At 37.7% G+C, this 26,351-nt stretch overlaps 1 protein-coding gene across 1 annotated transcript in view; it reads right to left on the bottom strand.

The window, feature by feature from the left end:
- LOC113091598 (gamma-aminobutyric acid type B receptor subunit 2-like) overlaps positions 1-26,033 on the bottom strand; it is an 85,713-nt gene extending 59,680 nt beyond the window's left edge. The window contains exons 1-2 of the mRNA XM_026257174.1: positions 25,941-26,033; positions 8,178-8,375 (exon numbers count right to left, since the gene is read on the bottom strand). Of these exons, the coding sequence (XP_026112959.1) occupies positions 8,178-8,375; positions 25,941-26,033 (291 nt within the window). The remainder of the gene's footprint in view (positions 1-8,177; positions 8,376-25,940) is intronic.
- Positions 26,034-26,351: the final 318 nt, after the last annotated feature.

The raw sequence follows: 26,351 nt of genomic DNA, 5'->3' as shown, positions 1-26,351 counted from the left end.
AATGAGAAGAGACGTTTTTTGAGCGGCATGTTAGAATGATTTCTGATGGATCATGTATATATTCATTACATTTAATTCAAATTAGAAACAGTTATTTTAACTTGTAATAAAATCTAACCACTTATGATCCGATCACCCGAGATGTTAAAACCAGGAGTAAACAGGGCAGTGTCAGATTGTGACAGAAACCTGAACTCATTCTGCCAGACATTCCCTGAAAAACCTGTCTGATCCACATTGTCTTGATTACTGATGCAGTGAGGATATTTGTAGCTTAATTCTGGCAAACCCCATTGCACATGAGCAAGCATATGTGTGTGTGTTTGTGTGTGTGTGTACGTGTGGATTTCATGAGCATGTAAACACATATGTATACTTTTTTGTGAGCACAAGAGGCCACTCGATGGGAAGATTTAAGCAAGAGGAAAGAGAGACAGAAAGAGAAGGAGAGGGTGCTGTGCAGTAAAGGACCTCCAAAGGATTATGGGATTTGAGAGCTGTCCTAAAGCTGAGGAGAAATGAGCATGATGTGATGTGAAAGGCATAATGCATTTATGCACTGACCTGTCAAATTAACCCAGAGAAAAAGGGTAAACAGGAAGGAGCATGAATCAGGAAGAGAGACACAAGAGCACAACACTTGGTGTCAAGAAGCTCTGCGGGCTAATTTACCATAAACACTGACATTATTCTACATCTCACCCGGATACGCAAAGCCACCGAGGCATACTGGCAAAATGCCCAGACTTTAATGTTTTAAAAGGAGACCATTGTCCAGTTTTCGACACAAAAACGAGGATGTAAGCCAAGAGGATGTACATACATACAGAGGTACTATAAAGTGTTAGCAACCAAATATATTCTAGGAAAACTACACTGTATAGACTGAAATGTTAGTGAAAATGAAAATCTGAAATTGTAAATATATATATATATATATATATATGAAGAGTTCAGATGCAAAAGCCTCTAAATGCCATCTGAAATTTTCATCTAAAATTAGGTTTTTTATCAGGCTCCTATATTTATGTTCAGTTATTTCACTTTAATAACCTGGAAAAGGACCTGAACATCGGAATTAAAGTAAAATTAATCAACCTAAGCATAGGAGCTTGATAAAAATCCTAATTTTAGATGAAAATTTCAGATGGCATTTAGAGGTTTTTGCATCTGAACTCTTCATATATATATATATATATATATATATATATATATATATATATATATATATATATATATATATATATATATGTATTATTGGAGACCATCTCATATATCTCAATATTTCACATTTAATACAACCTGTTACTTGACTTTCTTTTGTAATTACGAAAATTACTAGCAATTTCTAAGTGAAAATAGTTTTAGCTGAATTCAAATCACTAAATTAAAAAATAAAGTCAAAATAAAGCAAATCGAACATAAAAACAAAAACAAGAATCACAAAAACTGACAAAGTTCAACAGAATTACTAAAACAAACTAAAATTAAAATAAACTTTAAAATCTACAAAATATAATAATGTAATATATACAAGATAAATTCAAAATATTAATAAATACTACAATAGTATATAATTAATACTAAATTAAAACTAATAATGCTATTTGTTTCAGTAAATGTAATTAATTGGCATTAGCTTTAGCCTCAGCATTAGCTGAGCTAACGCACTTTGCAAAAGTGATCCGTTTCATTGCATCACAGATATCCAGCAGTCATCTTGACAGCAAGCAGTAAGATAGTCTCTTCAGAGCTGCAAGGTGTGTAGATGATGAATTAACAGGACTAGCATGGGTCACAGCTTGTTGTGTCACTTCCTTATTTTTCCCTCTTTTTCTAAACCCACAGCAGTAGATCATCAGCAACATTTTCAGTACTGCTCAGGTCCCTGTGCGGCAGAGCGCCCTGAGTCTGTGATTGGCTGCGTTTGGAGATATATAGCAAGGTGTGTGAGTGTCAGACGGGATCTTCTCTCTGTTGCTGACGGCACAATGAGGTCTGACAGAAGACAGTGCCCTCATAATGTGACCCCCCACTAACAAAATTCAGCTGTTTTGGGCACTGAGGACACATGCTAATATTATTTCAACTTAGAAGAGCTGTTCAGTGATTAATTTTTAATTGAGCCGTTTTTAAAGGTTTACTTTTTATGATTTTGAATTGTGTTAATTAACTAGATTTTTACACACATGCTATAATTATTTGTCAGGAAATTGCTAGTCACAGTTCTGATCTGTTCTTGGTCTTTGAGTTTGTTTTAATTTTTCCCACGTGTTCCTGTGAACTAGATTTCCTTAGTTCCCTTGATTAGTTTAATCTGTTCACCTGTGTTTGTTAATCATCTCATTAGTTCCCTTTTTAAGTATTCTTTTCTGTATACGTTCTCCCTGTTCTGTTCAGTCCTTTGCCAGTTATTGTTTGAAGTTAAATGTTGGTTGTGCTACATTTTCCCTGAGTTTACCTGATTTTCTCCAGTGTTTCTTCTGTGGATTTATTAAAGGACTGTAATTTGGAAATCTCCATTGTCTTGAGCTCCTCACAGAACCAACACATGACAGCTATGGAGCTGCTAAAATATTTAGAGTGCTTTTTATTGTATTGATAAAATTTATGAATGTTTTTGTTGTTGCTAGAGTGTTCTAGGTGGTTGCTAGGATGCTCTGAGTGGTTGCTATGCTGTTGCTTCTGATTGTTGCGAAAATAAAAAGAGTTTTTTTTGAATGAAATCATTTCAGTTTCTGTGAAAAAAGAAACTGCCAAATATATTTAAGGCTGTAAAATGTAATAGTATTACCATATTTATTAAATATGTTTAAAACATTTGTAAACACAAAACTAAAGACTTTATGTAATTATTTTATGCAATAATTTTATTTTAATATTTATTATTTTAATTAAGAAATATTTAAAGCTGTATCTTATAAACAATTATTGTAATCGCACACACACACACACACACACAAACACATACATGTACACACACACACACACACACACACAAACACATAAATGTACACACACACACACACACACACACACATACATGAACACACACAAAGAACAAACATAAGCAAATTATTTATAATTTTCTGTTTGTTCTATAAAGTACTTTATTTATTATTTTTAATGCCACACTTAATGTTTTTATCTCTCTCTCTCTCAGTTCACATAGTTGATCTTCATAAAATTATGTTAATATATTATATCTTTCATTATATTTTAGATAAAAAGTTCAAAAACTCTTATTATAACAGCTAATTATAACACCACCTAACCATAATAAATATTTCTAACTTTACCTTTGAGGACATTCCCAAGGGGAGCTTCTGGGAACAGTTTTATCCCTAAAGTATATCTAACTAAACATACAAATGCATTTTTCTCTAAAAAAACTGGACTCTTGAAACAAGTAAAGACAAGAACAGAGGCCCTTGATGGCTCAATACAGATGTCCTATGTGCAGTAGTCTTTGTCCATGTGTTATTTTTGTTATGAAATATTCCCAGTAGCCTCATGCACCTGTGTTCTGGGGGAGAGATGTGAGAGAAAGACACATTCAGCCTCGTTTAACTGTGGACATGTCTATACCGGATTATGCAGTAGCATCGGGATTCCCATGTCCTCCAGGAGCAGAGAAAACACAACGCAGGCAAAGAGCGAGTGAAAGCCGAAGCGTTCAATGCACCGCTGCAGCCGAGGGGACATATGCATCTATTTATAGTACAGGTTTTAATGAGCCTTTAAACTGAAACAGACACGAACAGGCACAAAGCACAACACAATGGCCAATGAATAAACGCACACAAGCTGATGTGCATAGATAGGACTGCCCATGAGGTCCAATCCGTGAAAGGAGGATTGGATGACTTGTGCTTGGATCATCTCCTTAGGGAATGCAATTAGCTTGGCTGAGCCAGCCGATTGTGCTTGTGTTGTCTGAATGTTTAATCAGTGATCAAACAAGCAGAGACTTCATTATACACAGACATGCACACACACATGTACACCTGAATAGAGCCCCATTACTGAAGCTACTGGAGAGTGTCCAATAGGTCACTAATGGAGCACCTTGGTGTAAAAGAGGACAGTGCATGTACAGTAGAGAAAACATATGGTGACCTGCTTTAAACAATTGCTTTCTCATTTCGTTTTCACACATTTAGAGAGCAGAGGAGGGTGAAAGAGATGAAGATCTATCTGAAAATGACAGGAATATGCCAACAAATATTATTATAATATGATATGCATTTTATAAATGCATATATAGAACAGAATTTCTCATTATTTCATATTTTTAGATATACGATAAAGGAGCCTTTAGCTGTTAATTACAACTCCAGACAGAAGGGCAGTAGTCTCAGCCTCAGACGTAAAGTCCATGGACCACTGGCTAAATGTCTGATGCATGTGGGACACAAAAGTGGAAAGACTTCAGGAGTGCTGAAGTTGTCATCGGATTGGTTGAATTCTACAGGATTTCCCCGAGACGTGTGTGTCGCGTTCTTTAATGTTACTGTGGTGCCAAACCCCCTCATGAAAGAAGAAAGCCGTTGTGTTTACAACTGTGATGACGAGCCCTTATCAGGATCAATAAGGGGGTTTCAAAAGTATGTAAAATATGGACTGCCAGAGGAAAACGGTGCCATCAACCCCTCACAGATACATACTATAGATGCATAGCAATTTATGTGTAGACACATACAAACACACAAACACACACAATCCTAATCAAAGTGCGAGGCCTGACAAATGGGTTTAATTCCTCATCGGAGTGCAAGTCATCTAATCTTTTTCCACATAAAAAAGGGGATTGGGTCTTAATCTGTAAAACGGCATACTGGAGTGTGATTCATGCTTGAGTGTGAACAGCGCTTAATCCACTTATTGATAGACACTCATGCAAAACACCGAACAGCCTCCTGCAATGTGTCAGATATCAAGCAGCAGACAGGACAGGTGCCAAATTACTTCACTGGAACAAGCAGAATGAGGGCTGAGATAGAAACCCAGAACATTCATGCACACAACACACAAACACACACACACAGATGAAAACCTCTTTGTTTATTTGAAGTATTAAAAGAAGGATTCCCATATATGCAATTAGGCTGAGGCACTTTTGAGAAAAATATTAGTAATAATTCTCAGTGAAACCAGCAATCCCCAGTCAACCCAAGTCTCCAAGAAAAGGCCAGCAAGTGAGGTTCTAGATCTGCACCTCCCAATTTGTGTGACACAACAGATGTAAAGCCCATGGACAATGTCACATCACACAGTGCAGGCAGCTATCTTGCGGTACGGCACCGCTGAGGGCGAGAGAGCGTGACACCGGCATGCTAATCAGGCTTCCTGTGCCCTCCTCAGGCAGGCTGATGACGGGATCAAGCTCTTCCTCTCTGTCTGTTCAGCAACTCCATCCAGAGGCAAAGATAAAGGGATTTATACCCTCCACAACTCTCACTGGAGCTCCTTACCTCCCCAAAGGCAGGAGCACACAACTCTGTTCAGCCATTCAGATACAGATTATCTCTGTGAATGTTTGCTTTATTAATCTATTTACAGAATCTTTAGACATACAGCACAATTATGTAATAAAAAAAAAATCAAATTATCACTAAAACGTTCTATTACAAACTAGCCATTATATTTCTTTATTTCTTTATATATATTAGGGCCGGGACAACGCGTTAATTGAGATTAATTAATTACACAAAAAATAATGCGTTAACTAAGATTAATTAATTACAGAAAAAAAATTCCCGTATTTTTAATAACTTATTTTTGCACCGCGGAACGTTTCTCACTGGATGAGTTTCGGCGGACCGATTATACTGAAGCACCAACTAGCGTTCGCATATCACCGCAGCAGCACATCGAGCCTCAAGTATCACCTCAACGCAAAACATATAGCAGCTAGCGTGGACTTTACACTTTATGATGAACTATGTATTTTGTTGGTGCAACAGTTTATGTTGAACTCTTTATTGTTTTGGCCAAGGTTATTGAGAGTTGGACTTAGTATGTTATGGCCTCTGAAGCAACAGAGAGATGTTTTCTAATAGTCAGGGTTTCCAATGTTCTGAATGTAATTGACAGTATTGTGTTTTAATAAAAAAAAAAAAAAAACACTTTACAGAAGGTTCCAGCACCTATAAGCTTCCTGAATTTCTGAAATGTACTATTTCTAAATTGTTTCTAAATATGCTATTACTACACTTCATGGCAAAAATTGCACTGGTCTGCTAGACTTGGTTTAACAAAAATAAACAATATGTTGTTGCTTAATTTTATGTATTGTCATTTTTCAATGGTATACTATAAATCCATGTGAAAAAAAATTACTTCTCACTGTTCTCAGGTCAAATATTTATCTGCGATTAAAATGCGATTAATTTCGATTAATTAATTACAAAGACTCTAATTAATTAGATTAATTTTTTTAATCGAGTCCTGGCCCTAATATATATATATATATATATATATATATATATATATATATATATATGAAACTTTCGAAAATCATAAATATGTATCTTTTAAAATGTATGTGCTGTCAAAAGGAAGATATTAATATATATAAAAAGCTTATAAGGTTCACAGATACAGCATTTGCTTTTAGAGTGCATGGGAAACCTGGCAATACAGTCTATTGACAGCATGTATACATATACGGGGTGTTGCCACAGTGGATAAGACACATGCCTTTGGTGTGAGAGACCCGGGTTCGAATCCACTGTGAGACACCAATGTGTCCCTGAGCAAGACACTTAACCCCTAGCTGCTCCAGAGGCGTGTGACCTCTGACATATAACAATTGCAAGTCGCTTTGGATAAAAAAAACGTCAGCTAAATGTATATTGCCTGTCACTCTTAGTGCATTTCAGTATTTTATCAAATAAAAGTGTAAAAAATATCACACAGAACATACAATTATTTAAGCCACTGGAAGCACTGGGAGTCAAAGAGGATAGAAGTGCTATTTTCATTTGTATTTTCCAATAAAGTGCTTTAAATCACTATATTTTTGACCCACCTGGAAGGCATTTATTTAGCATATTTCCATTTTCCAAAAAAAAAAAAAAAAAGGGTCAATAATTTAATCATGTCCTTGCATTTTTCCCCGATATTTATTAAAATATTTTACAAATGAGTAAAACTCAAAATCAGCCTTCATCTTGAACATCCTCATAATTCACCTTCTGTTTTTGTCACAGCAACAACATGTCAGTTTTGACATACAAATTGTCTTTTTTTTAAAAGATTTAATTTATTGTAAGCTATTGTAGCATCTCTTCGAGATTACCCTATCTAATATATTGGTGTGCACTGACAACAATATTAAATTAAGTTTTTGACCTAGGGAACAATTAATTAGAGCTGGAAACGGCCCATTTTTGTTTTTTTTCCCACACGTTTCTATCAGCAACAAACCTGTGTTATAGATCTCAAAGCTTGGATTTGCTAGCACTAGCAGTCCAACTGATCCATGGCTACATGGATCTGTAATGATGATCCAGGTTTTAGATCTATCACCCGAGGAATACATTGACAGCAAACGGTTACTATGGAGCGATCGCGTGTTAAAGACACTAATATCTCTCAGCCCCTGGAGGCTTTCTGCTACGTGTCCCATTGGAGGAAGGAATTTCCAGAAGCTTACAATAAACACAAACACACACAACACCATCAACCAATCAATTCAATCTTACTCTATCTCAGTCACTAAAATGAGATCAAAAAGGAATTCCACAGGGGAACCTTACTTTGTCTATTCATGTGAAATACCAACAGAGCGAAAATGATACACACCCATGCTCAAACAGAAAACAACAGGCCTTATATTTCTGAGAAGTGCTCTTCCAAAAAGTGGTATGCAGGTGAAGCTAGTTATGTGGAGCAAGATAATATCTCATGCAACAATACCTCATTTTCCCAATGAAAAGCGATCGGTTAAAGGAATATTTCGCAAGTACAGCTCAATGAACATTGTCTGTGGTATTTAATGGTGAAGTGCTTCAATATTCTGAAATATTCCTTCAAATAAATAAGGACCAAAAACCTTTATATCTACTCTTTAAACAATATTTTCTTAACATTAGTTTAAGGACTGAGTCACAATATTGTAATTCAGGACACTGTACATCCATTAAGGTTGCAGGTTACTTTTCTCAACATACCTCAGAAAAGCGCTGGACATCCTGGGTCAGGGTTCCCACTCTGCTCCAGTTGTAATAGTTGAGAAACTTCACCACAGCAGGGTTCACAGCATTGTCTGATGGGACGGTCCTGAAGAAATTTGGATATTTTTTCCTGTCTGCCAGGACAGGAGTTGTAGCTGCAAAAGAAAGCTGTAAAAGAAGAAGAGAGTAAATTAACTAAATGACATTTTTGGGCAATTTTCGATGCATTATATAGCTCTTAATCTCTTTGAATAAGACCAACATCTCCAAAACTCTTAAAAGTTGTGTCTTATTAAGTTTAATAAAGCACTATTGCGTAACTGGAATGAGATTGCATTCACCTTCTGCTTTTAGCTATTTGAGCAGCATGCTGGATCGAAGGCAAGTGGCCGCCCATAGCCAGCATGCCAGGACTCCAGGAGCATACAGTGTAGGTGTGAACGAATCAACATACTAACACATCTCTATAAAAAGACAGCTCTCACACCTTTGGTGAGTGCAAGTGGTGACTGGAGGCATGAACGTTTGCACTGATGGTCAAGCTGAGCTTATCAACATGTAGACGTATGTGTTTATTAAAGGGTTAGTTCAGCCAAAAAGGAAAATTATGTCATTTATGATTCACCCTCATGTCGTTCCAAACCTGTAAGACCTCCATTCATCTTCGAAAGTGTGCGTATGGTTTACTGTCCATGTCCAGAAAGGTAAGAGAAACATAACCAAAGTAGTCCATGTGTCTACGACTTTATTCAGCATTGTCTTCTCTTCCGGATCTGGAAGTATGAGGATGTTCTCTATGAAGATGAGCTCTTGGACTAAATCTAAAATATCTTAAACTGTGTTCCGAAGATGAATGGAAGTCTTACGGGTTTGCAACGACATAAGGGTGAGTCATAAATGACTTAATTTTCCTTTTTGGCTGAACTAACCCTTTAAGATGCATTATGGAACATTAAAATTTGTGTTTGTTCTTCACAGTGGCCAACAATAAGATTTGTATTTGCCCTGCCAATGTATTTACCAGACACAGCACAAAAAATAATATATATTAATTTTTGATAAAAAATGTTATATAAAAAAACAAACAAAAAAAACAAATGCAATGCAATACACTGTACACCAGTACAAACACTGTACCAATTTTGCCAGAACCTTTTACCATGGTGATGTGCATAATTCACAAAAACCAAATGTTTACATTTGCAAGGCATAAAATCATGTACATGATCAGCAAACCATTGGACCGTAAGAACATTTGATCAATTGAATTGCCTGAAACTCTTTTACACTTCTTAATTATCGAGTCCTGCTTCATCTAGCTCTCCTCTGCCTCAAGAAACATAAATGTTAATAGGATCCTTTTAAAAATGCTTCTATGTACAGTTCAAATATTGCATGCTAAGCATGTTTATATCTTTTCAGGCTTTCAAAAAGAGACCGTTTACAAGCGACTTCACACTTTTGAAGACTTTTTGCTCCAAATATACCCTCTTTAATATTGTCAAACACCAGGCAGAGCATCTTAAGCCTCAGCTAGAGTGAAAAACAAGCCTGGAACATCATGGTATGATTTTTATGCCAGTGCTCCTGTCAGTAGATTAACAAATGTTCCTCCGGTTATAATACATCCTGAGGGTTGTTAGTCTCTCAGAGATAAACATATGGAAATGCTTTGAGTTCAAATAGCAAAAGCCGTCTTGTTAGCACACTCTTTGCTTACAGTCAAAAAATGTCTGTTGGCTACGTGGCTGCACATTCGATTCGATTACATTTTTATTGCAAAGCAAAAAAAATCTCAACTAAGTAGACTCTTTCAAAATCTGTATGTTGATGTTTTTGTGAAAATTGATATGGATGGCTTGTTGAAAGTGCAGGTGATTTAAGCAGCAATTTACATACAGTACTAACAGAGTAAACTGCATTTCCAGAGCACAAGAAAGCACCTCAATATAAAAATGTGAAAAGTTCTGTTCAGTGCTGGCCTACATCAGGGTTTCCCCCCTTAATGAACTTAATAGAACCTTCCTTTGCTTAGGATTGGATCAACTAAATTACTTTTCCTGTGAATAGAATTGCAGGGTGAAATGGAATTGACTTTTGCTCTGTACTGTACAGTGGCCGTGGCCCATGACCCCTGACCTCTCATCTCGTCTCATTTGAGTTCACTCTGGTGAATAAAGTGGTGACGTAATCACTAACACAGAGCTAGTAGAACATGGTCTGAATACACATTGTCACCAAGGAGATTCAGGCACCATCTCAAAACCTGGTCAAGGCAAATTTATTTGTATAGCACTTTTCACAATACACATTGCTTCAAAGCAGCTTTACAGAAAATCGTGATGTTAGTGTTTATAATATCTTAATACTTTATCTTCATGCTTTATAGTCGCATTAGCACATTAGAGCTGTGCCATAATCAAGCAGTTGATGTATGTTATGTAGTAGTCTATATATCGACTTACATGAGTTTACAGTATACATAAAGACAAATATAATAGGACATTTTTATATCTATCCAACTTTATAATTGGGTGTTAATAAAAAAAATCTGACGATTGATATTTGCTATGTAGTATATATCACTTTATGTAAGTTGGATATAATACATATGAGTTGATGTCTTATCCCAGTACAGGCAGCAATGTAATCATCATGGGCCCACATAAATGAGCATTTTGCCTAATCTTTTGCCTGCAATTGTTTAATGTCACAAATGAAGACTTGATGTTTAAAGGGATAGTCCACCAAAAAATCCTGAAAATTCTGTCATCATTTACTCCCCCTAATTCCAAACCTGTATGACTTTGTTTCTTCTGTGCACATATATATTGGCTTTTATTTTCCACAGAAAGTGATAAAGTCAAGTACTGTAGTTTTGGAATGACATGAGGGTGCGTATTGTGTAAATTAAGACAGAATTGCAATTTTTGTGTGAACTATACCTTTAAATAATAATGTGCATTAATTTCCCCTTGACATTAATATAATTTGACAAATTTTCATATATATATACACTAGTTGGACCACTTTTTTTTTCAAGCAAGCAGGGAAGAAATAGCTGCCTATCTTAATTCCTTTCCTGATCTCAAAATGACGCACTTGTGTGTGCACACCCTGATAGCCAGAGAACTTGTGAATAACAACAGTCTAACATTTCGATGAATTTCATTAAACCCTGTTAGCAACATTTAGACCTGTGAATATTTAGACAAGGGAACAGACAGATTTGGGTAGGATTTATTTACACTGTCATATTATATAGGAAATGTGTGAACTCAAGCTATAGCTGACAGCAGACATCAGAGCTGACATAATCACACCACCTGCTCTGTGTTTCAAGAAGAAGGAGATAGAGCAGAACATAAATTCTTCCTTCTAACATGGTCATGAGCAAATGAAAGGGGATTGCTAGGGATTCAAGGAATCTAATATAATGATTTCGTGTTTTCTAGGAGAGTTATTGGTGTTAATCAACGTAGGGTTAATTGCAGTGCTGAAAAGATAAGACATTGCGATTCCTGATAATGACACAGATTATTAGTCTATGATTCTCTTTGAAGCCAAGTGTGCATTAACTCCCAGACAGACACTATCTAGATTGGTCTGGTTTGGCCTTTTCAGACCTGCCTCAAAAAAGTCATTTCCTCATTGACAATCTTGAAAGAAGAAGCCAAACTCAGAAGAATGATGTCACGCCTGTTGAGCGTGTCAAACCACATATACATTCAATTAAAAAGACTTGAGATGTTCACCTTAAAATCACAATGCTATCATCATTAAGTTACTCGTACGTTCTTTCTGTCCTGTGTGGAGCACAAAAGATAATTAGAAAAATGTCTGAATGGTTATTATTTTTTTTTTTTAAGAAAAATGTCTTTATTATTATTAACAAAACAGTCATTGTATGAAAAAATTTGGTCATTCTGCCAAATAACTTTTGTATTCCAAATAATAGAAATATATTGTGTTTAATTACCAAATTCTTATTCATCCCTATAAATGTGCCACTTTTGACACTGAAATGAATGTCAAAAAGTCAATAAATTCAATATTAGGAAATCACTATTTTAAAGTCTGTAATAGAGCTGAAGATCTTTGCCCGAACCCGATGGGACCCGATGGGTTCGGTCGGGTTCGGACTTAATTTATATCATCTTATGCGGGCTCGTGTCGAGCTCGGGCTTGCGCTACAGTCATGTGATGTGTTTCGGTTAGCGCGAGAAAGATACGAAAATGGAGAAAGATGCGAAAATGGATGCTAAGTAGGTGTAACGGAGGCTTGCCTCTGACGATTACGTTTTGGTTGCACCAGCAACTAAAGCAAAGTCTAAGTTGTGGAAAAGTTTGGACCATGTTTATAATGAGAATAATAAGTGAATAATGAAGCACCATCAGTGAGCGCAGGAATGCACTGAAGCCATCTACAGTGGATTCAATCACTTTCCTCCACAAAAACATGTAGACTTAGCCTAATCGCTGTGGGTAAAGGTTTTTCAAATAATAACTAAATATTCATTGATTCTTAAGTGCATAATGTAGACAGAGTACATTCGCTAATGTTGGCATTATTATTTAATTAAACATCAGCTGCTGGTGGCAAGGCAAATCTGGCAGAGCCTTTATCTTAATTTCATTATTGCCAAAAACCTGTGGGGCTCGTGTCCTGTCAGTACAATTTTTTAAAGAAATAAATACTTGCATTCAGCAAGATTGCTTTAAATTGAGAAAGAGATGCACTGATACTGAATTTCACTGCCAATACTGATTATTCATAATGATATCTGCAGATCCCGATATTGATAGTTTGCTTTTCACCGATGTTGTTAACTACACCCTATCATTTGGCACATTACTATAATATTAAAGGTTAAAATTAACAATAGAGCTATTCTATTCAACCTCTAGTTATTTTAAGATATCATAATTGCACTCAAATAAAATCTTCTTGTCTTCATGTAGGGTTGCCAGGTTTTGACGGGAAAAAAACCCTGCCCAATTGGTTTTAGAGTGTACAATATACGTAAAATACACATTTTTGAAGGGTTTCCCTGGTAAAATTAGAACATGAAAAACAACCCGTGGCAACAGTGTTAAAGTAGCCCAATTTCGCAGAAAACCCCCAGACTTCGCAACACTGTCTTCATGCCATATTTATTCAAAAATACATATTATGATTAAAAAAGCTCCTATCTGGTGTTGCTTTATAGCTAACTACACTGTAAAAACTTCTACAACTCAAATATTTCTAGTTGAGTGGTTACATCAAAATTTTTCAATTGACATTATAAAATTTAATTCACACAAATTCAATTTGGCCAATTGAAACATTTAGATGTGATCAATAATTCACTAATTATTTGTAATAAACTGTGAATAGTTTGCTGAGGTAAATACCACATTTTATTCATGTTTTATTTTATTAAGCTGTTTTACTGGTGTCTTTCCAGGGTTGAAACACTGATTGAAAGATTACATTAGACATGATAAGTTTTGGTAAGCTATACTGTCTTTTAACATGCCTTCTGATGTTCATTTATGTTTATTTTGTGCTATAACTTATTGGTGAACACAAAAACATGACAAAAACTTATGAATTTGAAAACTTATGAACTCGAATGTGCTGGTTTTTAAACAAAGATCAACCCTCATTAATGAGAGATCAATCACTTCAGTATCTAACAAACCTAATAGGCAATTTGTTCTTGCTAGTATAATGCAGAATATTAGCAGATTTGCAGCCTTTAATCAGAGTGTAATCCTGCTTTCACAACAATAGCCAACTCCGAGAGTCATGCCACGTCACCCCGTCACTCATCTCAGCTCACTGAAGTACTTGTTGTTCAAATCACACAGATTAGTGCTGCCAATTAAGGATTTTTATCATGCTAGTGCCACTAAATCCAAATGCACCTACGGGACTCACTGAGCATTAAGGGGTCTCTTGGAGGTTGCTCTAATCTTTGTTTAACGGAGACTAGCCTACATGCTGAATGCTCCATCCTCACAAGGGAAAAGTCAGAGCATAATGCACTCAGATACAACCATGTTCTCTCTGAAGACACCCAATGAGGGAAAGGATGCCATTGTATTTGCTTTAAAAATCTCTTTTAGAATATAAATTCTCTAAATGCTGCAAAGATGCTAACCCTGAGAAGAAAAGCAAGTTTTATAGTCAACTTTAAAATGAATATTCTAATAATAATCCTTCATACTGTAAATTATTTTGTGATGACTAAATTTATTTGCAGCTACAAAGTATTTTTAGATATACAATATCATGCATTTATAAGCTTGGCTTATCTGAATGTGTCAGAAATTCAATATCTGTGCATCCTATAAAAAGAATGAGCAACTTTACCCAGTTAAAGCCACAATGTAATGGAAGTAGCTACATATATTTATGCATTGTGATGAAGTATGTCATTTGATTAAAAATTATGAGCTGAAAAAAAGAAACATAAGTATGGCTGAATGGATCACAATATAATCAATAACACACACGTCCATTTTATGCCGACTTTAAAACTTAATGTTTCAGGATATAAGTGCATGTCTAATACATATTGCTTTAGTCCATCCCTCCTTACACTTCATCCCTGCACACTTTCCAGGCTTCTTAAGAAGGAACAGCTAACACTTGAGGACAAGAAACAAAGAATCACCCAGTGGCACGTTCCAGGAGACTTACAGCAGTCTCTGCATATTAAACCAGGAAAGAAGAATTTTTTAGAGGTTTTTAACATTCAAAAAATTACCTTTTAATAGTCTGACCTGCACCCTTCTCTCTGAATTCAAGCCAGCTGATCTGTGAACTCTGTGTAATGACATCTAATGCATTAGATTTCCTTCACTTCCTGTAGAGCACATGATCAGTGTGAGCACTCGCTTTGTCAAAGTGAGAGAATAAGAAAGGAAGTTATCACACAAAATTAGCCGCTCTCCCTCCCACACAGATCCTTTAGCAGCAGGAGGCCTGGCATCACCAGGTGATATCCAACCCAGAGCGTCTTATTTAAAAGCAAGGTCTCTTTACTACTTTACGTAATTCACATTCAATCTCATTTCGGCATTCTCGCCAAATGCATTTACTGTATGCATATATAGAGCAAAATAAGCATGCTATTCCAACAGGATAATTTTTTTTATTACATAACAAAATACATTTCATTCAAACATATTTTTTCTATAGTGATAAATGTCTTTTCATGCTCACAAACACACCCATATTCAATATCTAAGGCAGGCAACATCCTATTGGTCTCCTAATACAGCTCTCTCTCCTCCTCCCACATTGTCCCTTCATCCTGTTGCTTGTGCCGCCACAGAGTTTTAATTGCCACCCCCTGCCAGAGGCAAAGCCGTGCCGACAACCTGTGTCTTCTTTCCATCAATCTCCCAGTGCCAGTGTTAATTAAAACTGCACAGAAAAGCCACTACCTGTCACACCTCTCAGCTCCACAGCCCTGGGACTGGAAGGTCACAGTGCTCACCTAATAAGTCCAATAAAAGAGACCAGGGATTTATACTCTATGTGACTACGGTAAACAGGACAAGTTTGAGAGGGACGATGTGCTTGGCAGCTGTGTGTGGTGGAAGTGAACAGGCAAAATTTTCAAACATTTATTAAATAAATGTTTAATTTCTGTGCATGCTAAAACTATTTACCTTACAATATCTTCAAGCAACCAAAAAAAGTGTTATCAATTCACCAAAACTATAATATTTTGTAGGGGTGCACGATATATATCGGCCGATGATTAATGCGCATCTCATCAGTAAAGCCGGTTCTCTAATCAGCGTTAAATTCCATTAGGTGCGTGATTTCACACAGAGCAGCTGTTAACTGACAAGATGCGCAAATCCATGTTCATTATCAATAATATCATAATTTTTTGTATGCTTAAAGAGCCACACAGATGGGAAATCAAAAATTACCTGTATTACAGTGTATGATGTAGCTGTCCATCTGTGTAAACAATGTGCAAATAATTAAACCAAAAAGTACACGATTTATAAAGTTATTGGCTTCTAAAGTAAGGAGTCGACTCTGAATCGCTGAAACGAGTCGTTATAGATTTCAAATCTTTTGCCCATCTCTATGTACGTCATTAGGAACACTTTGCATAATAATCTCCGCCTACCGTCTTGGGAGAAACGGAACTCTGAGCTGCCCCACCCCCACACACAGACGCTCTGGTTGGTGTGATAGCATCACGTCGAGGAGACCGTTTGTTTTATTTTCACTGCCAAAGAATGAAGATCAGAAGAACCAATGGCTAAAATTCATTTTCACCACAATACCAGAGCAGTACAACAAATCCCTTTTGTTGTGTTCACAACATTTCACTGATGACTGCTTTTCTAATCTCGGTGAGTACAGCGGTATTTTCAAAGCGTTTGGCCGTAAAAGGTGGTTCATTACCAACTTCATTTAGAACAATGAGCATCTCCGAATCACAACGCAAAGTATGATTATGACGTTATGTGTCTGTTTTCTCCCGAGCGTCTTATCAGTATGTGTGATGTCTGCAGCCTTTCTCTGCGCTGATCGTCATGTACAAACACGTCATTAAAATGAAGTGTAACTCCGTGAATACTCAACGAAGAGACATGAGAGAGATATCTATAGAAAGTTTGACATGTCTACTTTAAAACTAAACAAGTGCTGCCGAAAACAGATATTCTGTGATAAAGTAATCCATATGAAAACAACGCGATGTCTCCCTTCATTATATCTAATGTGACCACGCCCCCGCGCTGAACGCGCTATTCAGATTCAAACTGAAGCGCGCGGCTTGAATACACCCACAGAGAAGAAAAAGCAGCGAGACTGTTCAAGTTTTTTATTTAACTGTTTGCTTCGCGATGAGAGGAATAAGACATAATTCACCCCAAACAGATGCTAACGCATAGTTTACCGTGGAGGTGTGTGCGGTACAAAGAACAAATATTTGTATTCTTAATGAGTCAAAGTTAATGTATTAACTGTCACTGTTGGTCAAATAAATGTGTTTCTCTCAAATATTGTTCACAAATCTGTCTAAATCTGTGTTAGTGAGCACTTTTCCTTTGCTGAGAAAATCCATCCACCTCAGAGCTGTTAGACAGCATGATTATTGCACAGGTGTGCCTTAATAAAAGGCTGGCCACAATAAAAGACCACTCTAAAATGTGCCAAATGTTTTATCACTCAGCACAATGCCACAGATGTTGCAAGTTTTGAGGGAGAGTGCAATTGGCATGCTGACTGCAGGAATGTCCACCAGAGCTGTTCCTGTGAATTTCTCTACCATAAGCCTTCTCCAAAAGCGTTTCAGAAAATTTGGCAGTACATCCAACCAGCCTCACAAACGCAGATCATGTGTAAACACACCAGCCCAGGACCTCCGCATCCAGCATCTTTACCTAAAAGATTGTCTGAGACCAGCTACCTGGACAGCTCTTGCAACAATCGTTTGCATAACCAAAACATTTCTACACAAACTGTCAGAAACCATCTCAGGGAAGCTCATCTGCATGCTTGTCATCCTCATCAGGGTCTCGACCTTAATTCTCTAGTAGTAGTGACACTGTGGGATTTAGTTATTAACAAATATATGCTTGAACTTTTCAGTTTCTAAGCTATTTTATTGAGAAATCATAGAACAGTGTGGACAGTACATTTCTGCGCTGAATGATTCTGTGCGCGAGCGATCTGCGCGTGACGTACGAGCTACTGTCTGTAGTCTATGTGTGTGCGTTACAGTGCAGCAGCGCATTAGTTTAGAACAGCAATTACCTGTACAATTAGCTGTTTAGAATGTGCATTCTCCAGTTCAATTTTGAGCATCCACTAATATAATCAAACATATCTTGTGGACCTTTTGGAGTTTAGATATATTTGTAATCGCACGATCATCACCTCATGTTGCAGCATGATAATGCACGGCCCCATGTTGCAAGGATCTGTACAAAGTTCCTAGAGGCTGAAAACATCTCTGCACGGTCAGCATACTCAACAAACATGTCATCCATTGAGCATGTTTGGGATGCTCTGGATCAGCGTATACCACAGCATCTTCCAGTTCCTGCCAACATCCAGCAACTTCGTACAGCCATTGAAGAGGAGTGGACCAACATTCCATAGGCCATAATCAACAACCTGATCAACTCTATGTGAAGGAAATGCATTGCACTGGTGGTCAGTAAACCTGACCCCCCAAAACAGTAAAACTGCACATTTTAGAGTGGTCTTTTATTGTGGCCAGCCTAAGGCACACCTGTGCAATAATCATGCTGTCTAATCAGCATTTTGATATGCCACACCTGTGAGGTGGATGGATTATCTCGGCAAAGGAGAAGTGCTCAGTAACATGGATTTAGACAGATTTGTGAACAATATTTGAGAGAAACAGGCCTTTTGTGTACTTAGAAAAAGTCTTAGATCTTTGAGTTCAGCTCATGAAAAATGGCAAACAAAAGTGTTGCGTTTATAAATTTGTTCGGTATACTATCTCATCTGAGTTTTTCTGAGGAGGCACCATGCTTGTGGTGTGAGTGAGTGTGCGAGACACAACAGAGGCAAAAAAAAAAAAAAACTGAAGAAAAAGGAATGGTGGGGCAGAGAATAAGGCATTTTGCATTCTAGGAGCACAGTCTAACTGAGAAAGGTCTAGTGTAGCCGACTCTCTTGACACTCTGGCTGCCTGAGTCAATAGACAGCATTTCATTCTCATTACGGTTTTCTAGCCAATTCCAGGGACTCTGGCCTTGCACAATGAAATATTGACAACACTGCACAACATTGTTCTCAGCAACACTGCCATCAACTTGCTTCGTTGCTCTTTGTAAGCAGACTGGAAATGGAAAAGATAAACAACATGCAGCTGTGCTTGTCCACCTCACATCATCTTTAATTAATGGTAAATAATGTTTCTGTTCACATGTTTATTCCTTCTAAAACACATGCTTTTCAACAGTCTAGCAGGATCTGAAAAAAAAAATGCCATTCATATTCTTCAACGGGAAAACTTAAACCAGACCTAGCATCAGGCTGTAAAGCAACTATATATGCACCTGTTAAAGTCATTATGATTTCTACCTTATTGGGGGAAAAATGCTTACTGGGTGAATTCCTGGTGAAGAACTACATTAACAAAAATCCTGAAGTGCAAGCAATTGTTATATGTAAAAGAGCTAAAGAGCAACCGCTCAATTCCATAAAGCATTGCTAATGACAATTAAACTATTCTGATGTTACTTATGTGACTATGCCGTATTTTTTCTTTGCAATTAATAAACTATTACACTATTACTGAATATTAATGAATGACTAATGCTGCCTTCACGTGCAATAGGAATACTCCTACTTTCCATTTCTTAAGTTGTAATCATGAGTTATGGGTCACTATCAGGTGCTTTGAGGCCGGAAAGAATAGGAATAGTGGAGGACACTGGATAAATTTTTGCCTATATTCATTAAAGATAAGTTGTCAATATCGAAAAGATTTTGAATGCAGTGCAGTGTCCTATTTGTTGCTTACAATATATAGATTACCCACACTATTCTATGCATTGACCACACTATCTAGATAGTCAACTTGCTGACGATTCAGGAATTTTGGTCAAATAATTGATGTTTTCGCTGTGTACAGTACAATGCATACAATATGCATCAAATAGTTATGTGAATATATATATGTGAATATACATGACTGTAACAGCAAGAGAATGTGGGGAAAAATTAACATTCATTACAACAATAGTTCTTTCTTCCACCACTTTTAAAATTCATGACTTATCGAACTCTGTGAGTACAACTGAGATAAAAGGTTCTCAGTCATAGATACGAGGCTATGCAAGTCCAGTTTTTTATTAAGAAACTTCTATTTCCATTTTGATAATTCCTGTATCATACGTCAACTGTTTTCTATTGTACTATCATTCAGTTATATAATACACAGTGCATCATGGGACTGTAATTTTTTCCCCTCATTTAGGTCTTATACTTTTGTCTTCAATTTACTTAAAGGGGGGGGGGGGGGGGGGTGAAATGCTATTTCATGCATACTGAGTTTTTTACACTATTAAAGAGTTGGATTCCCATGCTAAACATGAACAAAGTTTCAAAAATTAAGTTGTACGTTTGAAGGAGTATTTTTGTTCCCAAAATACTCCTTCCGGTTTGTCACAAGTTTCGGAAAGTTTTTTTCAAGTATGGCTCTGTGTGACGTTAGATGGAGCGGAATTTCCTTATATGGGTCCTAAGGCACTTCTGCCGGAAGAGCGCGCGCTCCCGTATAGCGAGGCTGAGCAGCACAGACATTTCACTGAGCAGAGCGATTCACTGATCAGAGCGAGAGCGTCGCGAAAAGTCACAAAAGAAGTGTGTTTTTGGTTGCCAGGGCAAGACAACCCTGCACAGATTACCAAAAAAAAAATAAATAAATTAAGGGACCAGTGGATGGAGTTTATTTTTACAGAGCATCAATGGAGTTGTGCAAGTGTTTTTGTTTGTTCCCTGCATTTCGAAGATGCTTGTTCACAAGGCCCAGTCTGACGACGGATTTGCGTTTAGTTTATTTCTTAAGGGTGATGCAATCCCAAGGAAAAAGGGTCACGATCGTGTGTTGGAACCGCAGGCGGTGAGTAAAACTGCTTCAAATATCTCTGCCTCCTTGTTAGTGCGTCCCCTCCCATGCCAGAGACCCAGGTTCGAGCCCCGCTCGGAGCGAGTCGTTGCTGCTGCTGCTTTCGTTCAGTTTCAGCCTCTGGATCTGATTCTGGATCATAAATAAATGGCCGAATCTGACTGTAAGCCATGGTTTGTTTTGGATGATGGGTTTTCCCTCACGGTAATGTCACAGCTTCTACATGCTCTCAACGCAAAAGCCTATTCGCGCTCGTGATTCTTTAGCTCCGCCCACACGTCACGCCTCCAGCCGGTCGTGTTTTTCTGGGAAAAATCGGTATAGACTATCTTTCTCTTATGAATATAATAAAACTAAAGACTTTTTGGATTTATGAAGGATGCAGTACTACTCTATATGTACTCAAGATTAACAGGATATTGAGTGAAAACGTGCATTTCACCCCCCTTTAAAAAAAAAAAAACCTTTCAATTAAATTTTCTAAGGTTGTGTTTCATCTTGTATAATTGATTTGGTTCATGGCTAATAAATCTGAATTTGTAATATTATGAATATTTTTTTATAAATACTCATTAAAAAAATAATTAATTAGATTATCTGAAGAATGTGAATGGGAAAAATACATCTGGAGGAAAGAGCGCTTTGACTGTTTGTTTTTTTACATTGTGCTAGAGTTTGAAGAAGGTACTAACCATCTGTCACGCTACGCTGTTCACAAACGCACAAAGATGAAGGTTTAGAAAGTCTTTAATCCAAAACACAGGATAGAGTTGACGAGACCGGACCCAATTAACTGAAACAGAGAGAACTTAAATACAGGTGATAATGAAGTGATTGAGTGCACAGCTGAACATAATGAGCATCCGTGGCAACAAACGCACTAAGGCAAAGGTTAAAGGGGGGGGGGGGGGGGGGGTGAAATGCTCGTTTTCACTCAATATCCTGTTAATATTGAGTACCTATAGAGTAGTACTGCATCCTTCATAACTCCAAAAAGTCTTTAGTTTTATTATATTCATAAGAGAAAGATAGTCCGTACCGTTTTTTCCCGGAAAAACACGACCTGCTGGAGGCGTGACGTGTGGGCGGAGCTAAAGAATCACGAGCGCGAATAGGCTTTTGCGTTGAGAGCATGTGGAAGCTGTGACATTACCGTGAGGGAAAACCAAGGAGACAGACAAGGAGGCAGAGATATTTTAAGCAGTTTTACTCACCGCCTGCGGTTCCAACACACGATCGTGACCCTTTTTCGTTGGGATTGCATCATCCTTAAGAAATAAACGATACGCAAATCAGTCGTCAAACTGGGCCTTGTTTGTAAAACAAGCATCTTCGAAATGCAGGGAACAAACAAAAACACTTGCACAACTCCATTGATGCTCTGTAAAAATAAACTCCATCCACTGGTCCCTTAATGCAGTTTTTTTTTTTTTTTTTTGGTAATCTGTGCAGGGTTGCCCTGGCAACCAAAAACACACTTCTTTTGTGACATTCCGCGACGCTCTCGCTCTGGTCAGTGGATGTCTCGTCTCTGCTCTGCTATACGGGAGCGCGCGCTCTTCCGGCAGAAGTGCCCTAGGACCCATATAAGGAAATTTCGCTCCATCTAACGTCACACAGAGCCATACTCGAAAAAAACTTTCCGAAACTTGTGACAAACCGGAAGGAGTATTTTGGGAACAAAAATACTCCTTCAAACGTACAACTTAATTTTTGAAACTTTGTCCATGTTTAGCATGGGAATCCAACTCTTTAACAGTGTAAAAAACTCAGTACGCATGAAATAGCATTTCACCCCCCCTTTAATGAAACACACACAAACTAACAGAAACACAGTCCAAACTAACAGAAACTGTGACAGAACACCCTTTCACAGAAGGCGTGACCCCGTGCTTTGAAGACAAGGAGGCAAGGATGAGGGGGTGGCACAGGGATGGTGAAAGGGGCTGGCAAATGGATGGCACACACAGGCAGAGGTATGCAGGAGGAGGCTTGGGATGAGGACAAACAACAAAGCCAAGGGTGGTGATGGCAGGTGCCCAGGCCACAGCCAGAAATGCACTCCATGGTGGTGTTGATAAAGAGAGGAGCCAAGGCATGATAAGAACACACACCACCATGGGGACGACTGGAGGCAACGACGGTGACAGAGGTGTAGCCCACTATGCAGACAAAGAGCCGAGGAAGTGGAGCCATGCCGAGGATCTAGGCTGCCACAATGGAACTGTAGTGACAATGGCCCAAGATTTAGGTAGGGATCGTGAGGACAAAGGATGAGCTAAAGTGACTGAGGAAGGAGGCGGAGGCTGAGGGAGGGCGGAACAGGCTTTAGCCTGAAGGAGTGCAGGGCCAGTGAGCAGCAGATGGCCCACAAGTATGCAGCGGAGGGATGGTGAGGCCTGACCCAGTTGGAGCCAACTAACCGAATGAGCCCAGCAAGGCTGAAGGGCCGATGGTCTATGCTGGAGTCGAGGGTGGGAGGAGTCCAAGCGAAGGAGTATGGAAAGTGGGATTAGGTGGAGTGAAGCCATCCGAGGTCGGAGGTGGAGCCACAGACTTCTTAGGTCCAGGAAACAAAAGTTTCGCAATGGAGTGGTGACTGGCTGGCTGGGCACTGGATTGGGAATTGGGCTTGCATTGTCTTCAAGGTAGTCTGATGGGCAAAACCCAGGTATCCTTGAGGGAACAATCTCCCTGCTCAAGGCACAGTAGGCATACAGCAGCGATGTCCATGATGGGAAAAAAAATAGCAGAGGAAAACACTTAATTCAAACGTGGCTTAGCTTTCACTTTTAGGTCCACAAGGGTAATCCAACACACAGGATAGAGTTGATGAGACCAGACCCAATGACATGAAACAGAGAGAACTTAAATACAGGTGATAATGCAGTGATTAATGAGTGCAAAGCTGTACACAATGAGTGTCCGTGACAACAAACAAAAAAAGGCAAAGGGTGATGAAACCCATGACATTTCTCAATATGCGTTGTTTAGCAATCTAAAATAAAAATCATAATATAAAATTAATGGAAGTATTGTCTATAATAATCTGAAATAAATGTTTTAGTATGACTAAAGTTTGTGATGTTATTTGTTATTTATTGTGTATCACTCCCTATAATGTGCTGGGACAGTCAGTTGAGTGGCAAGATCACAGCACATCTCAATTCTCACAAAGCTGCGTTCTGCGTTCTTACATCCTTCCGAGTTCATTCTTTCAACGTATTCTGGCAAGACTGGTCTCCAAGAGAACACAGGTCCGTTCTTTGCGTTCTTGGAATTGAGAAACGAACAGAAACCAGTGTTGGGCAAGCTACTTGGAAAATGTAGTGAGCTAAGCTACCAGTTACTCTACAGTAAATGAAGCTTCACTACACTGAAGCTACCCCCCTGGGAAATGTAGCAAGCTAAGCTACATCAACAGTAGCTTGCTACATCTAAGCTACTTTTAAAATTACATTTTTATGTTGAACACGTTTTATTACAAGTCAATGCTATCTCAGTGCTTAAAAGTGTCAGTCAAACAGATAGGCAGGTGTAATTGTTTAGTTTAATAGTTTTTTGTGTTCCTTATCAATTTGGCAACAAAAACCTGTTGCATGGGCATGCTTAATATACTGTAGGACTTTGCAGAACAAAATGCAAGACCTCCAAACAGTACAAAAAAAAAAATGGCCAGGCTGGCCCTTATGAAACAAAAATATATTGCAGTATATTGGAAAATATAATGTAATATATTAGGCATATATTCTTTATAATAAATATATTTATTAATGTATTTATTTTGTCCAATATATTGCAATATATTGAAAGCGGCAATCATTTGTATATTTTGCAATATATATATAATATATGTGTCATCAATATATTATTAAATGTATTCAAATATATAAAATATTAGAAATAAAAAGGAAAATAATATATTACAATATATCACAATATATTTTAAGAAATATATTGGTAAATATATTTTCCTTTCGTAAGGGGGACCCTGATCATTTTTACAAGCAGCATCTGAAAACATATTTTCTCTCTGTTATCTCGGTCAGTGTCATGTACTTGTCGAGGTACGGCCACGGCGACTCACTCCTCGGGATTAACTGTTCTCCGACCTCATGCTATGCCATCATTTCATCAAATAATGTTTTGCGTGACTGGCCAAGGAGTGGTACCATCCGGAGCAGAAGGTGGCGGTAATGCATCATAAAGATGGTTGGTTGCTATCCACCGTAAACACGAACAAGATGAAGTGGCGCCGTCGCGTCACTACTGATCCATGATCAGTGATCTTAGCAGTTGTATTTGCCGATTTGAGTTTGAGCTTCAGAAATGCTTGCGAAAATGTAGCTTGTGTGGAAGCTACTGCACTACTTGGTAAAAAAAAGAGCTTCGCTACTGAAAAGCTATTTGATTCAGAAAGTAGCGAAGCTACGATCAAGCTACTGAGAAATGTAGTTAAACTAGTAGCTTCGCTACTTGTAGCGACGCTACTGCCCAACACTGACAGAAACATGACACCAACACTGCTGAAAAATAAAATTGTGCTATGTGTGGATGAAACCTTTCTCTTAAGAATACAAATAAATCAAATATCTGGTTAAAATCAACTGCAAGTTAATAGACACAACGTAAAACAAAAACTTCTAATAAGTAAAGATTTGACTCTTTGGGTTGACAGTGATTCAAGCCACATTTTATTGGGTTTTTATTTATTTTTAAGGAAACTCAGTAGTCAGTTAGATTCAACAGACATTTAGACTATACTAAATACAATTTGATTCAGTATTTTATTAAACAAATCAGAATTTGGAACAATCTTAGGTTTAAAAGACTTTCTAACAAAGTGCTCATCACTCCAGGCAAACTCGTGCAACTCTGCAATGCTCACATACCCTGCAGAGTACAGCAAGTAAGAAAAGAAGTGGAAAAACAAGAGGATATCTTCAGGCATGAGGCATGGTGTTTATCATGACCAGAATACTTTATTAAAAATGAACCAATAACGCCAGGATGTATCTCCAGGGAGGAACTAACCGCAAGTAAACTGGATCTTAGGGGTCAAAGGAGGCCCAATTAGTTAAAATGAGTTTTTAAAGCAGACAGCAACAGGAGAGACTCAGGATCTCACCCTCTGACCCTCCAACAGGAAGAAACCATTATCCTCACCATAGACCCAATCATCAATAACACAAAGTAACACAAAGTTCTCCTCAGAGAGCATGATGGATCTTTGCTCATTATTTTCCATTCCCTTAATCTGAAGCAATTTATGCTGACCTGGACCATTTCAACTATAGATTAACCTTCACTGTAACACTTTCTAATGGGAAAAGAACACTAAAAAAAATAAAAAATAAAATAAACATTTACAGAATATGACATTAATGATATATACATTACTGGTCAAATGTTTGGAACAAGGTTGAATTTATTTGATCAGAAGTACAACAATGACAAAAGCAAGTTTAAAGTTAGTGATTTCTATTGTAATATACTGTATATTTTAAAATGTAAATGTAATGACACTGAAAACTGGAGT

This window comes from Carassius auratus, unplaced genomic scaffold, assembly GCF_003368295.1.
Source record: "Carassius auratus strain Wakin unplaced genomic scaffold, ASM336829v1 scaf_tig00214237, whole genome shotgun sequence".
Lineage (NCBI taxonomy): Eukaryota > Metazoa > Chordata > Actinopteri > Cypriniformes > Cyprinidae > Carassius > Carassius auratus.
The sequence above is the reverse complement of the archived record's forward strand: the minus strand, read 5'-3'. Positions and strand labels throughout refer to the sequence as shown.